The sequence below is a fragment of the Gymnodraco acuticeps genome, unplaced genomic scaffold, assembly GCF_902827175.1.
Source record: "Gymnodraco acuticeps unplaced genomic scaffold, fGymAcu1.1, whole genome shotgun sequence".
Lineage (NCBI taxonomy): Eukaryota > Metazoa > Chordata > Actinopteri > Perciformes > Bathydraconidae > Gymnodraco > Gymnodraco acuticeps.
Genome location: NW_022992300.1, coordinates 364,135 through 381,564, shown reverse-complemented (window position 1 = coordinate 381,564; position 17,430 = coordinate 364,135). Strand labels below are relative to the sequence as shown.

At 42.5% G+C, this 17,430-nt stretch overlaps 1 protein-coding gene across 1 annotated transcript in view; it reads right to left on the bottom strand.

Annotated features, from left to right (window-relative positions):
* The window catches only part of adamtsl4 (ADAMTS-like 4), a 39,506-nt gene extending 32,294 nt beyond the window's left edge, over positions 1-7,212 (bottom strand). Inside the window, 2 exon segments of the mRNA XM_034208029.1 lie at positions 5,130-5,193; positions 6,759-7,212. Of these exon segments, the coding sequence (XP_034063920.1) occupies positions 5,130-5,193; positions 6,759-6,781 (87 nt within the window). The 5' untranslated portion in view covers positions 6,782-7,212.
* Positions 7,213-17,430: the final 10,218 nt, after the last annotated feature.

The window sequence follows — 17,430 nt, the reverse complement described above, 5'->3', positions numbered from 1 at the left end:
AATTAACTATTAGTAGAGAATAACGAGTAATGAATATACTTTATTACTCGTTTCCATTCATGTCAATTGCAGATACATGTTTAGTCTTCTCAAGCACCAACTATCAAATATCTCTCCTGATTGTTGGCACTTGACAATCACCTTACCTGAATTTTACTCAGGTGTAACTAAAGTCTGATTTAAGGGTTGTTTATATTTCACATAATTAATCAGAATCTGCAAAGTAACTCAAATAAATGCAGTGGAGTAAAAATACCAGGTTAACCTCTGAATTGTAGTGGAGTAGAATTACAAAGTAACAATGAGCTGTCATGTGGGTATTAATGCTGCGCATTATGGACACAAGCGATTTCCCCCCATTTATTAATTATATGTTTTACATTTGATAACACCAATGTGTTTAATACTGGCAACTTCTAATTGTGGGAAAAACGAAAACGTTCAGTAGAGACGTCCCATAGAACATTTTGCGAAACACAATAGCCAGCATGTGTAGTTCTGGGGGGACGTTCGATTCCAGTTTTGGATAGTCTGGCGTGGTTTCGTTCCATTTCACACAGCTGTTTGACGCTCTGCGTAACCTTACGGGGACTGTAGTCCTAAACGATAGCTGGGGATTATGGGTAGTGTAGTGTCTTCGGCCATCCTAAACTCAGAAATGTTGACAATCGCAATGATGCTCGAAATGTCCCTTATAGGCCTACGTCTGTTTCCGGTTATTTTTATTTTGAAATTCAGTTCCTGACGGACTCCAAAAAAGCCAGAGATTATGGAATTAAACCAATAAATAAAAGCAAGGATAATTGTGTGTTATTGGTGAGTAAATAACAGTGTGTTATTTTGAAAAGAATATCGAATTAGAAGGAAAAAAATATTTAAAAATACAGATTTCAGTATCCTAAGGCTCTGAGCCCCATTTATTTTCCTCACAGACGGCAACAAAAGTCCAAAATTATACGATTTCAAATAAAAGCAATAACTGTGGCTTGATATTGAGTAAGAACATGTTTTTATGAACCACACAGCTTCCGGTCTTCCTCGACCCGACCGGAGAAAAAGACGTGCTGCAGGCAGTAGAAATACATTGCTTTTAAAATTGTGCTGTGCAACACGAAAAAAAGGGGCAAATCGTGTTGGTGAACACGAATCAATAGATTAAAAATCGTGTTGGTGAACACGAAATGCCGTGAGACTGGGTTGTATATAAACATCTCTGCTGAATTGAGTAAAAAATGATCTGTACTCATTCGTACGTTTGTACCCTTTAAAAATGTTAGGGCTGAATGAACACATAAGCCAGCCAAAATAAGTTTGGCTGGTGCTCCACAACTGACTGTAACTAAACTCTTCTGTAAAAATGTTAAACTGCAAGCCTTGGCAATATTTTAAAGAAGTACTTAACGTTGCCATTGCAAAATCAAACATTTCTGGAGGGACTTATTTCTTCACAGGAACTACTGTAAGTCCGCTGATGAGCTGAGTCTCGTGAGTTTCCTTCCTCTGAGGCCAAAATATAAATCCTCAGCCTCAGTCACCTGCCAGCAGCTTATACATTTATAGGAGCTAGTGTCATATGCATGCACTGTAGAAACGACAAAAACGGGGCTGATGTGCTTATTCATGTATTTGTATTTATATGTATCATATGTGTGAGTGCATTTACAAGGGTGCCAGGGCAGGCTTTGATCTCTCCCTCTGTGGCGGGGATAAATGTTTCTGCTCTCATTTCATAACTGAATCACTGGCCTGGCAAATGTGAGAGCTGAACAAAAGTTTCCATTCAGAAAGAAACCAAAACACAAATCTGCCCTCCACTTCTCCCTCCTCTCTCTCTTTAAGTGTGTACATATTTGTGTACAAGGGCAGGAATATGCAAGTAAACATACTGTACAAACTGTTTGTGGAGAGAGGGGGCAGGTGTAGGAGGCCACTCTTGTTTTTTGGTACACCAATATTGTTTTCTCCAGATGAAAAGATCTGATATAAACTGGCAGGAGTGTGGGAGAAAAAGGGGTGAGAGAGATAAGGGGGGGTGACGCAGACAGGCCTAATGACTCTGTGTATGTGTGTCTCAATTGTGTGTGTGTGTTTCTGGAGAGGAGGTGTGGTTTGTTGTAATGAGTGACATCAAACACACAGCTGCCACATAACTGGGACCATTAATGAGCTCCGTGCAGTGACCCTGCAGCAGCCGCCGCTGACCTCTGCAGCTACTGGTTCAACTCCTGGTTCAACTCCTGGTTCAACTCCTGTCACACTGTACCGCCTGCAGACAGCAGAGGGGCTGTGATTCTGCCCCCTCTGTTATTACATGTTTTAAAATAAATATTGTACTACTGTGGGCTCTCTCCAGCAGTGGGCCCCTTTATATGGTCTGTTTTAAATTCTCTCATAAGCCAATACTTACATGTCCATATGTACAATAAGCTCTTTTTTATGATGTCAACATTCCTTCACACCATACTGGCAGTGAAGGAGCATTTGACTTGTTTCCAATGGAAGACAAATCCACTCTTTTTTTCTGTATTAGGAAGAACTTTATTGTCGGATTGTTTTGGCTGCAACAGGGTCAACTGTTACTATCAGTGCAGCAACATAATTGTCTCCACTTGGGGGCAGCTCAAACGAATTGTTAACTATATTAATATATCATCACCTTATCATGAGTTTTTCTTTCACAAACCTCAGTTTTTTGTATCTACACATTCCTACAGCCAAGCACCAACACTATCATTCATTTGGAGTAACGATTATGGACACCTAGTTCATGTCAGTCTGTTATTCACTCTCTTTTAGCTCGGTTTTGGTCTACCCTAACCCTAACTCCTGAGGGGAATATCTGGAGCTGCTAAATGCTCCACTTTTTCACAAGTTACTCACAAACTGTGTCTGCTGTTTTGTGCTGGGCGTAAAGAGAACTGAGTTTTTTCAATCAGCCCGCCGCGGCCTAACACAGCGCTGTTAGTGAACCACACAGTAAAGCTGTGGTCAGACAGCTAAACAATATGAAACACTATAAAGCTCAGTAAAATCTGAAAGAGTTGAGGATTCAGATGATAATTACAAACTACTAGAAACGTATTTCACATGTTTGTAAATAGCCAATATTAATTAAAAAAACAATGCACTCAATAAACTATTTAGCAACTCAAACAGATTATCAGAAAAATGCTTCAAGCTTGTTTACTCGTGAAAAGATCTATGACCAACATTCCAAAGTTCAGAAACTGATATGTTGATTCAGCAGTCTGAGTCAAATCAAGAGGTTTTCTTCTAAAGTTGTTTTCTCTCTCAGCTGTGAAGGGATGCTGACACAAAGGGGGAATTTTAAACACTTAACACCTGCAAACTTGATCGACTAACTGATAAAGTCTTAGGTTAGCTTCGGCTGGACTTTGGCTTTTTTGCAAGAAACAAGACTATGGATTGTGTCTTCAATTTATCTAAGAGAAAGAGAGCAGCAAATTGTTAAAGCTCATGCGTCATCAGTGGTCTCCAGCCTATCTTGCCTGTATCACCCCTATCCATGGGCGTCGCAGCCATTATATGAGGGTGGGACAAGTCCCCCCCACCTTTTCAAATAATTAGTTTAGACCCCCCCACTTTTACTATGCGGAAAGTCCGTGAATCGGTCTATCCACTCGCCACTCTCTGTAGAGCGCTGTGTCAGTGCTTCATTATCAAATCCATTGCACTTGCTTATTATGAGAATGCCCAAATCAATGAAAATCCGTACCATGTTTTCACTGCTACTTTGTATCAAGGCAGATTCTCTGAGCTGTACACATGAGCCGTACACATGCTGCGTTTTTTGTGTAGCTGTGTCTTTAGTTGTAAAATTATGCGCGCCACAGTTTCCACGCTGCGAGGCTCCGGCGCTAACAGTTCTCCACAAGCGTGCTCCACTAGCACCTGGATATAAGGCGCTGTTATTAAAGAGGTGGAGGGAGAGTCCTCTCCTGTCAGACTGACGGCCCGTCCACACTCCAGCTTCAAAAAAAGCTTGGAGCTGGGCGTGTCTGAAGCTCGACCAACAACCAATCACATGAATTCCCGCCCCTGACACACAAGCAGCGTTTTGATTGGCTAGAGCTTGTACTGGCATATGATTTGATTGGCTGACGCTTCCACCGAAAGCTTGAGAAGCTTCAAAAACGTTTGCAGCCTGAAACGCCAGGAAAGCTCCGCTCTGCTTCCCACAATACAGTTCGGCGAAAAGTGACGTCACCCCATTCAAAGTGAATGGGCAGACGCGTTGGAAACTGTTTTTGAAGCTGTCGAAGCTGTAGTGTGGACGGGCCGTGAGAGGCTGATAACTACAGCTCAGTGAGGTAAAGGACTCTCTGAGAGGTGGAGGGAGAGTCCTCTCCTGTCAGACTGAGAGGCTGATAACTACAGCTCAGTGAGGTAAAGGACTCTCTGAGTGTTTAGATAGTTCACTTTAGTCTAAGTAGTGGGTCTCAAACGGTTTGGTAATCATTTATGTAAATAAGTATTTCCAAGGCACACCTTGGCTTTATATGATCATTATAGTTATAAAACATAAGAGAATAACAGGTATGAAATAATTCTAACTCATACTATAGGACAGTAACACAAAAATACAGTTTAAAAGGGGAGTGATTTGTAAAATATGCATAAAGAAAAAGTAAATCTGTTTACAGTTCTGTTTCACATGCAGGGTGTTGAGAGATGTATCCATAGATTTAGTCCCTAATTTTGCTCTCAAAGTGCACCAGATTGATGCATTTAATATAAAAAAAAAATCTTCCGGGGGAGCATGCCCCCGAACCCCCTGAGGTGAGTTTCACCACCCACCCACACCCCCTGTCAAATTATCCTACCCACATTGAGGATGCTTCCTACGCCCATGCCCCTATCTCTCTCCCCCAATTCCAGTCTGCCTCTTTACTATTCAATATATTAAAACGGCCAAAAAAACACCAATAAGAAGATGATCGCTTTGCGGCAAGTTTCAGCATTTGCAGCGTCCTACACTCTCAAAGAACATATGGACCAATCAGGATTTATGTCATGACAAATTATGAATTTTTGTTTTGATTGTCCCCCCCCCCCCCATGATGAGGCTGTTGTCAGTAGATCTTACTTTAATTGAGCTAATGACTCACCTTTCTCTTGGCAGCCTTGGTCACGGAGGTCGTGACCACCACAAAGCCCCACAGCACATAGAGCCTGCAGGGATGAAAGATGGAGGGTAAAAAAGGTGACAAATGTACAGGATGTCAAACACCATAGGGTGAATAGGTTCTTTATATAGAAGACATAATTGTTCCATGACCTAAATGTCAAGTTGGTATATGCTGTGCGACCTCATAGAGACTTTCATTGTTCTCTGTCCAATGGTCATCAACTTCTTGCACATTTACTCCAAATGTACATTCAGTTTAAAATCAGAAACCTGTTGACTGAACACCCTATCATATGTTCCAGTGACCTAACTGCACTTAAGCAACCAATTATGCCTCTTTCTTTCCCACTACAGGTGGCGTGAGGCCTGGCGGGGGTGAACAAAAGTTTATTTTTTCCTTCAATGTTCACAAACAAACATCTCAATCAATCTGGGGAAGCCTGTGAGGCGCTAACAAACTAATGGGTTTCCACACACACACACACGCACACACACACACACACACACACACACACACACACACACACACACACACACACACACACACACACACACACACACACACACACACACACACACACACACACACACACCAACCACACTTAATGAGTCACAACGTCCAAAATCATCTTAAACGGTGAGTTACTTTTTATTTGATGTTCAAAGTAGGCCTATGTGGTTTATGGTGTGTGGTGATGTGAAATGTCTCCTTTAATTTTGAGTCAGTGGCCTTAACCTGGAAATAAACTACTTTGCATGACCAAATGTTGCAGTGCGTGTGAGAAGGTAATTTTCCTCCTAACATTGATTCTTTAAAGCCTTTCCTTATTTTAAGGTGACATTCCATTCCAGTTTTAAAGACATTTAGTGTCTGTTTATCACAACAGTCTCCATAAAACACCAGCGACAAGTGTACTGGAAACAAGTGTAATACCATCTATTCATTTGCCAAGAAAGCAGCCTGAACATGATAGCCTACTAATCGCCTCGCTAAAATGGACAATTCAGCGCTCACCACGAGAACCAAACCATCACCACAATCACCAGTCCGCAGGCCACATGTAGGCAGAGTAATTGGTCCCTTCTTCCCAATGTGGTGTACCGCCGTGGTCTCTGGAAACTTCTACTACCCCAGACTGCATAACTACCCCAAAAAGCACAGACAAAGGTCCTGCACAGTCCGGCACAACAGAGCCGCTCATGCCGAAGTAACGACCCCCTACCCGTGTCCACGTTTCCCTGGCCGCTACAGTGGCACATTGTAGAATAAACTCAGAGTCGCGGGGACAAGGGGAAAGAGAGAGGGAGAAATAGATATGCATCAACGGGGAAAGCTCACATAAAATCTGCCCTGAGGAGAAATAATCTAACTTTAACCCAGCCTTCGGGTAAATTCCTGTAAGCACATCGCCCAGTGCGCAACAAGAGGTCGCGCTTAAAAGCCAAAACCTCGCAACAAAACATACTTAGTCAAACTTTTTTTTTTTAAAACGTATTCAAAGTTATTCCTCTCAACGCGCTCAAATGAGGATGCAAACCCCAGCATGTGGAGTTGTGTACAAGCGGACTGAGACGCAGCAGGTTGCATCTGTAAAAGTCAAAGTTGTACCTGAATAGTAAACCGAGCCGCATGCTCCTCCAAGAGTCTCCTACAGAAGTCCTCACTCCGCGACTAATCACCGCAATAGAATATCAGTCCAGGTTTAGTGATCGGTTTATGGTCCGTGTCGGTCCGAGCAGTCCTGAAAGAAATGTGATGAAGTCCTGCAAGGGCTTCTTCAGCTTCTCTCTCTCTCTGTCCCCTTCCTCCTGTCACAGTCACTCCCCGTGATTTTAGGAGTGGGAAGGGTTCTGTGTTTTTTTTTTCTCTCTTTCAGTCCGTTCACTCGACAACTTTTTTTGAGTCCTTATTATAAACTGGTGTGACGCCTGGCAGCCAGGGGGCCAGGGGGGAGAGAGAGGAGGGGGACAGGAGACACAAAATGGACAGATTACACAACTCTCTGTCTCTCTTTCACTCACATAGACCATACTCCCACTGCCCCTCTCTCTCTCTCACACATAAACACACACACCTCTATGGTCCCTGACTAAGCTATAATAACTCTCAGAGCCGCTTTCTTAGTTGCACAATCCAGCCTAAGAATGCTACATTGTACTGGGTCACACTGATCAGTAGAAATGATCTACTCATTGTCGGAACAGCCCTGAGCTGGCAGCATCTGCAGCATGGAAGTACAAAGCTGTACGGGCTTAACATTGTGCCAAAACAAACACTAATTGTTCTGTAACAAAGTGGAAAATTAATGTTGAAAGTTGAAAAGTATTTTCTTTTTTTATATATTCTGCATGAATGAAATATGGCTGTTGGCACTGGCAGCATGTAGTTGCTGTGAAAAATATATTTCTAATGATATAAACATGGCTGTGTTTTCTCATAACTGTTTAATCACATAAGTGCACAAAAACAGACATGCTCCATCAGATAAGTACCCGAGAGACAAGCCACTTCTGAAGAGGAATGATGACTGTGTGTGTCTGTGTGTGTTTGTGCGTGTGTGTGGGCTGTGAACTCTTCTTGGATGCGGTCTAAAGCAGATGTGAAAACGGTCTGACTTGTTTACAAAATATTTATTTGGTTGCAATCCACCAACCTTTCCAGCCAGTCAGGATCGTTTTCTAAAAAATAACATGTTGACCAATCACATTGGTCAACACCACAGGGGACAGTGGGGGGTAAAGAAGAGTGACACAGAGGTGGAGCGGAAAAAAAGCAGGGTTCTCCACGGGATAAAGAGCTTAACTAATTTGTAAAGAGCCTGATAATTGTTTATCTTGAGAGACTTCTGGTGTAATGTTAGTTAGGATTTTATCCACCTAATGTAATTTGTTAGAAAAAATATATTGTAAAAACCAACATTGTTGCACAAAGATGTACAAATAAGGACTGGTAGTGATGAATATGGAGGTAGGCAGATTAAAATGCAGTTTATTCAAGAGTAAAAGGACTTTGTGAGCTGTGTCAGTGTGGAATGGTGATAGGAATGTCAAAAAAATGTGTTAAGTGTTCATTTTGATTTGCCAACTTTGTCTCAAACCTGTAGAAGGAAGTCAACAGGAACTATTTAGTGTTTATTTTTGCTTTATTTAGTTGTTATAATCTTAAATATTTTGAACATGTGATTATAAATCTCTGTAATTTGTTGTGAAAAGAGTTTAAATGCATGTGCTTCTTTCTGGATCTGGTTTATTTTAATAAGTAATGGCTTTTAAGGCTGTGATGCTTGAGCACAGTTGCATGCATGTAACGCATCATCTTCATGCAGAAAAACACGAGAGAATAGCATTGAGATGATCAGTGAAGACAACAGAGGATGAAGGAAGAAGGGAACTTACAGTAAGAAGTCCATGAGAGAATTAGAGTCAGATGATATATGGGTTGCTGCGGGAAAATGAGGTTATGTGATTCTTAAACATTGTTTCCTACTGCAGAGATCACAGCCAATCTCGTCAAAATGAATATTTCCCACCCAGCTGCCATTAAGAAGAAAGGCAAGATGTTGGAAATATGAGAGAGGCTGATGAGTAAAAAGGGAGGGCGGGTCCGCAGTGAGTTATGGTTGGACGCATATTAACACACCCAGGGGTTGAGACGTCCCAGGGCCAAGCTGCTGCTGCTTTTCTTGGACAGGCATCCTACAACATGGACGCAGCGATGGTGACGGAGATTAGTGACTTCAAAGCCCGCTGCAATCCCACAATTTAGGACTTAAACCACATTACAAAGCGGGCTCATGATCTGATCTGTCAAAATAAAACAAGCTAATGTTAAAGGCGTATCAGGAATGACGATGGTAGATCCCAGAAGTTAATGCACATGCATAGACACATGCACTAGACTAGGGTGTGTGTGTATTATACGTGAGATTAGTGAAATGGATATCTCTGTACTTTTAAGCAGCATGTCTATCAGTAACTACAATTAGCCAGAGGTCATTGCCATGGCCACCATTGGCCCATGACCACTTATAGCCCTCTGCTCCACTCCTACCTCCGTCTCTCTCTGGATCCCTGAGAAGCAATAACCAACGTGTTGGCTTGCCGACACGCAACACTAACCACAAAATCTTGATTAACAAAATGTCTGTATCAAGCAGTCACCACAATACACAGATGTGTGTGTGTGTGTGTGTGTGTGTGTGTGTGTGTGTGTGTGTGTGTGTGTGTGTGTGTGTGTGTGTGTGTGTGTGTGTGTGTGTGTGTGTGTGTGTGTGTGTGTCCATGTAGCCGCAGATCTGTTATGCGACTCGGATGACCGATCTGAGTAATTGCAGTGCAGATCAGAGTAGCCAGGCCCCATGGGAGTGATACATCACTAGAAGACTCCTTGCATGTACACACACCCTGCCTCCAGAAAACACTCTCACACCCCGGCCTCAGGCCCGGACACAGCAGGCCCGCAACCCTTTTACTGCTAAAGTTAATGAGGCCTCCAGGCTTCTGCAGACCAGCAGAGGGTCAGGGCTGCAGCCTGTGAGGACAGCAGTGGGACTCAAATAGGTCAAACAGAGGGGAAGAGTACAAGGACCTGTGTGATGGTTATAATTAACTATTTTCAGACCACTGGACCCAGTAATCCTTGTTCATGTAACATTGTTCCTGTAATGATGACAGAATAACTCAATATAAAATCACTCAAGAGGAGTCAGGGCTGAAACATGCATCAACAGAGATGTATGTAATCGTCTTTGTGTAGGAGAGGGTGCAGTTGTTCTGTCGGTGGACCTCTTTGGTCCAGACTGAAATAGCTGAACAACTCTGAGATGGATTGCCATGGGATGTTGTTTAAATAAACTGTTCATGGTCTCTAAGGGATAGAGCTAACCCACTTTGGAATCCCCTAACTATGTCTCCAGTCCCACCAATACAATTTCGTTTTTTAGTGATATGTCTTCGTAATTATTTTATGTTTTGTCAGGATTGGCATACATTCAGGGGGCCCTAATGGATCCTAAGGACTTAAGTAATTCCCTGAATGTTCTTCTAACCCTACCAACATGCCAAAGCCTTCACAAATAGCTCTACTGGGAGGATAGGCAAACATTTGGACAGTTCAGATGGATATTTCTGGCCAAAACATGCTCTTTCAATCTGTATACCTCAACGGGGTACCATTTGAAACATTTACATGGCTTACTTTTTACTTGTACCTACAATTGGTGTAACGTTTATCATTTCTTTCTCTCTAGAAGCAGACTTCAAACAGGAATTGGATTACCAATGAGATGGCTTGGCGTGCAGGTCTGTACAACATATTGTTGGGACTTGGCAGGGGTGTAGGTCAGCTCCTCTGCCAGTATTTACCGACGTATATCTATCGTCATATTTACAATCCAGAGCATCAATCATGCATCAAGTAGCTGCATTCACATTGGGGTTTCGCCAACATGGAAGCAAAACAAAGAACCACGAAGGTTAAAGCACAAAGATGGATAATTTCTAAGGTTAAAAAGGGGTTTTCTTTAACAGAGATTTCTTTACGCTTCTGTGTAGTCTGGTTTTGTAAATGTGGCAGCCAGGTTGGAGCACATATGAACATTGCATGAAAGTATGGTAGCACATACCTTCACAAATGTCTTCACACTCTGCCTGTGCATGTTAAAGGACTGGCAGGTGTACAAATATGTTCAAGGCTTAAGGCAGTAGCATGTTATTCAACATACAGCACATGAAGGTGACCCATAACCATTTGGACAGTGTGAAATGCAAACTGTCTGTGATGCCTCCTCACTCATCAGAGAGTCCTGACCCAACAGTACAGACAGCCTGAGAAGCCTGGAGTCGACGCGAGAGGGAGACTGACAGACGGCGACACAATGGGAGTGAAAAGAAAGGCAGCAGCAGAAAGGGGATGAAAGGCGAATGTGAGAGAAAGAGGTAATGGCAGATTAGATGGGAACAGAGCAAGTGTAAAGGAGAGGGGAAGAGAAAGAAGGCAGGAAGGGGGAGAGATTTGTCAGGCTCAGATGGAGTCAATATTTGCTCCATTCCACCAATCCTGTGCCAGGGTCCGGATCAAAGCAGGGCGTGTGTGCTCTGGAAAGGGCACAGAGAGCCAGAGGAGAAAAACGGCGGACATCTTTACAGTCTCGTCTGAATGTGGCTGAGAAAACCAAGAGATGCCTTTTCACTAAAAGTATTTCACTTTAAAGTTATGTGAGACTGAAAGCAAGGGCCCCTCAGGTAGGAAGGTCGGTAAGGGTGACAATAAAAAGAAAAGGGAAACTTAGGGATAAAAGAAGGGGATGAGTGGAAAACTCTAATGAGGAGTTACAGTCGTCAGTGGCGAGAAGAGGACATGAGAGAGAGAGCGAGAGAGGTCAGCTCAGTCGGACTCTAATTGGCTGACGAAACTGCTGAAATAACCATGTTCCAATTATTCACACAAAGAGCCATTGTTGCCCATTCATAGAAGCCACTGGGCCACGTATGTACACATGACAACAACAAACAACAGGATCTATGTCTGTGTGAACAGGCATGTAAGATACGGCTTGGCACAGTGCAGCCATGTTTGGCATCGGACACACCGCCAAAAAGAGCTGTGGAAGGCTGCAGCTGGGTAATAAGTGCCTTGGTATGTTTATGGTCCAGTGCTTATAGACCACTGTGTTGTATCACAACCTGCATTTCAATGAACTGCTGCTGATGGAGAATTCCTGTCATGTACTTCACCACTTCATAATGTGTGAAAGTTTTGTTAAACTTGAAGACTGCCAAATGGTCAGAGACTCTGGATTTAAGATGATATTTGTTTTGGAGATCATAAATCAATGTAAAAAACTATTAACATTCTTTACGTGATGAAAAGGGCAGGAGAAAGGTTATTCTGTGTGGCTAAATCTGGCACATGGTAATGTTAATATGCATTCTCCCTTCTCAAATATATAAACAGAACATTTAAGTCACTGTGGAAGCAACTAACTCAGCTGAAAAGTTATTTAAATCCATCCAAAGAGGGACATGAACATCTGAAACAAACGTAGCAATTTCTTTGATACTTCAGAAATGTCAGTCTAGACAAAAGTGGTGGTTTGGTTGGACCAACCAACAGAATGCAAAGAGACATGCCACTTGCATGGTAAATAAGGTCTAAATGCCTTAATCCTATCCTATCCTATCAAAATGTTATTGGTTCAAAAAGACAAACTAACAAACTCTTCTGTGCCTTTTTACTTATGCACATAAACCTCGACCAGATTAACTCGCTGTGGTAGCCCCAGGGCAAAAATGTACCGTGAGTCCCAGCCACTGTTGTGTGAAGGGGCCCGGATTTCTACACAACAGAGACCCAAGGCAGGATAATAATGCAGGACTCTGAGAGAGGCCCCTATCACTTCAGTTGATACTGTGCCTGAATAGTGCATATTCCCACACAAATTAGCATTTAATCAAGTTACCAAATGACAAATGAAACAAGGTGAATTTGGGAAGTACGGGGGCGCCCCAGCATTTGGAGCCCTGCAGCAGTGGACTGGCTTGCTTGAGTTGTAATCCAACCTCAATGGTAATACTTCTCCCTAAATATTATCTGTGGTCTGAAAAGTATGTGATAGATAGACAGTCTACTCTAGAAGATTAAAAAATGCAAAAAATAACACTTTACTCTCAGTGTGCATACAGAAAAAATATTGTTTATTGGAATAGCTCAACATTTGGGAAATATAGTTTTTGCTTATGAGAAGATGGAAAAATGGCCTTGATGAAATGTGCAACTTTACGCTTTGGTTTTGGACGGATTATTTAAAAAGGACATCTTTTTATGTGAGCTTAAGTGGACAGAGCGAACAAGGCAAGCTGATTACAGTATTTATGATAAGCTCATATAGGTAGAAGCTAGCTGTTGATTTAATGAACAGATATCAGAGTGGTACCGATCATCTCATCAAAATCTCGCCAAAAAAGCAAATGAGCTTGTTTTCCAAACTCTTGGACAATTAACTTAATTTAGGAGGCCAACAGATTAAGTTAGAATATCTTTAAAATAACTAACTATTTAGTTTGTCTATCTGTAATCTAAACAACATACAACGTCATGTATAATATCAAGAGGCATACAATCACAGAAACAGTCACAAAATATCTGTGTTTCATGATAAAGCCCTACAAAATCTCAAACCTGAGCCACATCTACATCAAGGACTTGGCCGTGCAGTCAGCCCCCTCCTCCCCCCTACTTTAGCCTTGTATAAACTGACCGGTCTGTCTCTCCTACCCACGGCTTAAGTTTAAGTTACCGCACCCTCCACAAGCAGGAATCCTGAAAACAACCTGAGGTCAACGTCAGAGGGCAGCATCTCCTCCTCTTTCTCTCCAAGGCCTCACATGTATCTCCACAACAAACTGAAACGGAGAAAGGGGCGAAAGTTTATCCAACAGGCTTGGGATATACTACTCCTCAGTAGACATGGGAAGGGCTGCATTTCTAAATGAACACAATGAACTTTGGCTTCAACTACAGCTAGAGCATAGTTGGAAAAGATCTTTAAAGACTTTGGTTAGCAAATCATCTAATTAAGCAATCATACACGAGAGGCAGTTCTTTAACGTCATTATTGGTACGACAGTACTGCGGCAGGACCGAGGCGCTTGCGCCGAGGTCCGTACGCCTGTACTGGCAAGCAGTTTGCTTTTCAGGCCAAGGGTATACCGTTTTTCTCAGACGCGGAGGGATACTGACTCGTTGTGAAAAGGCACGTTCTATTTGACCGTTCTTTGATCGTGGAATCAAACACGCCTATTGACCAATCAGAGAGCTTGCTCACACCTATGTGTTATAGAATAATTATTCCATAACTAAACAAAATCACATTATTTCGATTTTCCTCATATCCAAAATGTTCTTTTCTAGCTATCAGTTTTCGTTTGTTAAGTAGTTCACTTGCATCTTGGAAGTGTCTGAGTCTGGATTCATGACAAGCCCACAGGTTTTCTGTCAGCCCATTGATTATTGAGTCTGCCTTGTTTTTTTGTGTCCTGTCAAATGTAAAACACAAGCAGCAGTGTGGGATATCAGAGCATGGGCGTCTTTCTCATGGGTTGGCACAAAGTCATGCTAGCAAATTCAAAACTGATGCTTGCCTCCGGAGCCATTCCCTCTCCTCCCCCTCATACAAAAAGTAAGAATTTACAGTGAGTTGCAGTTGGGGTAGAAAGGCAACTGTAAATATTTGTAAATTTGAAGAGGGGTTGGTTTATCCTCCTCGCTTACTAAACAGGCATGAGAGTCAACATGACCTCTGACCCTCTCCTGAACCCATTAACTCCTCCCTCCTGAGAGCGATTCAACAGGTTGGCTAGAACAATAAACCAAATGCCTCTTTCGCACAGAGACTTTCTTTCTCTGGCCTCTGTCTGCTCTCTCTTCTCTCTAGGTATCCCACTTTGATGAGAGCAGAGCATAGCAGACATACTTTGGAGCAGACGAGGGCCAGGGCGAGACTGTACACTACTGTGCTGAGTTATGAGCTATCCGTGTGTGAGACTTCCCCGGCCTGGCACAGTCACCACCAGCTCAGTGAGCATCTGTTACTGCTAAATTAATCTAAAGCCAAGAGCAAGCATAGACAAAATCAAAGGCGTGAAGTGCACACGAGTGGATTAAAGCGGAGACGGTCTGACGGGCTGAGAGAGCAGCCAGTTCAAATAAGATGCAACGTACCCCAAAAACTCCTTGTATAAACTGAGAGTTGGGACTGTGCTGAGCTGAGTTACTGGACCCCGAACAGTGAGAGGGAAGGAAAGGCGATACGGAGAGGGAGTTGGCAAGAGGGGAAGAGAGCTGAGGCTGTAAGGCCAAGCAGTGCGGGTGGGCTGAGGGTCTGTGGTCGAAGAAGAAGAAAGCATTCAACTTCATTCCCTTGTTTTACATGTAAAAGAAGGAATTTAGCTTGATGGTTGCTCTGCTCTGCAAACAAACAAACGAGTCCCCACCCAGCAGTTTAGGTAGGTGTTTTTTGCTGTTGCTCTTTCAAAATGAAAAGGCCAGACCGTGCTTCTGCTAGTAATGGCTCTGCGTCTGAGATCAATCAACTGATCCACATTCTCCATAAATGAGAAGTTGTTGTTGTGCAAAGCTCAACCCAGAAAGCATCATGGAGGGAGGAATAAGTATCGCAATTGTATGTGTTTTTTTGTGTCTAAAATACATACGTAAATATATTTTCCAGTACGTATCTAAATTGTGGTCAAATACTTTCATTGTAGGGTGTCTACACTGATTTTGTGTGAGCGAGAAAGAGAGAGATGGATTTGCTCAGAGCTGGCAGGTGTTAGCGATCGGAGCGGATGAGAAATAAGCCGTGAAGATGTCAAGTGGTAGTAAATTTAGCGTATGTTTCAGTTTGTATGAATAAACACAGCAGCACATTTGAGGCTGTTGGCACGTTTACAAAGACTGCTGAACAAAGTAACATTTATAACAGATGAATGTTACTTAGATAGATACGAGCAACAAGTGAGAAAGAGCATGATCATATTGAATGCCAAATTACTTGACATAGATTAACCATATGACATTCAGTACACGTGAGAGCAAATAATACTGGGACCACAGCAGAATATTGCAGAGAAACATTACAAAAGAAAATTCACGATAGACACTATCCCTTGAACTAAATGTAGGCATTCAACGTAGTTTTGTTATACGTGTGCTATTTTCCCTGCCACACCTGTTCAACCAAGTAAATACTTCGAATGATCAATAAATATTTCCTCATGTGGTGATTAATAAGCCGCTATCCAAACAAACACACAAAGCCATTGAACCTGAATATTTGACGGAGGGGGTGTGTATTATAAGTCCACATCAGTGTGTGTGTGTGTGTGTGTGTGTGTGTGTGTGTGTGTGTGTGTGTGTGTGTGTGTGTGTGTGTGTGTGTGTGTGTGTGTGTGTTGAGAAGAGGTCAGCCGAGGGTCCTGACCGCTGGGTCCCTGTCACAGTTTGGCTTTGAGCCCCCCAGACCTCCTGTTATTGTTTTCAGTGGCTTCACTTTCTAAGGTCTTGACACTGATCACATTTCTCTCTCTCTCACTCTGCTCACACTCTCTTTCTTTCTTTCTTGCCCCTAATCTATAACACACACACACACACACACATAAAATGCATGAACACACACACACACACGCGCACACACACACACACACACACACACACGCGCACACACACACACACACACACACACACACACACACACACACACACACACACACACACACACACACACACACACACACACACACACACAGACACACAGACAGACAGAGGGGTTATTTATAATGGGGTGGAAGGGAGAGGCAGGCCGGCCTCACAGAGCCTATTTTGGGAGGTTCGGCCTTCAATCAGTCAGGCTGACAGTTTCTCAGTGATACCAGGAGAACAATACAGAGCTGCCTGTTTATCTTCCTGTCGGGCTCTGCCTCCCGGCCTGGGTCACCGTCACCCTGCCTGCCTCCAGGAAAACTGGACTTTCAGGACAACGGTCAACATCTGTCACTTTACAAGCCTGCTGGGCTCCCAAAATGCTTCTCAATTAGGAAATGGTTTCTCTAACCTCCAGCTTAGTAGTGCAAAACACTAAAACACAAAAAGCCCCCCAAAAGATGTTGCTTAAAATGTAAAGTATTCTCTAAAACACTGATATTCATAAATTAATATGCAAACAATAAATCCGCAATTGTTTGAGGATTAAGTAATCTTCCATTTGTTATTTTTAAGCACAAACGTAAACTATTCCAGACTCTGAAATTTGAGGATTTAATGTCTTTCTTTGTCATTACTGATAGTATACAGAATATATTTGGGCTTTCAACTGTCTAAACACAACATTTGACCCTACTTTAAGCTTTGGGAAATACACACGACACAGATTATTTTCTGATTATTAAACTAGAAGAATGGACCGATATTCAATTATAAAAATAATCTCTATTCGCAGCCCTGATTGACAGCAACCAAACAACCAGCCAACTCAAATGTTGCTGAATCCTGATTGGTGCACGGAAGTATGTGCCATCAATTGTTCCCGGTAAAAACTCTAGAGAGAGAGAAAGGGAATACAGTAAGTTCTCATGTGAAATAACCAAAGCAGCCGAAAATAGTGTGCACATTTGAAACTCCATCACTCATTGTGAGAAGCTTATTGACGAAATACTTTTTCAAGGCTTTAAACTCTTAGGGAGATGGACAGATCTTTATGGTTTTCCCATGAGGACCTCTCATA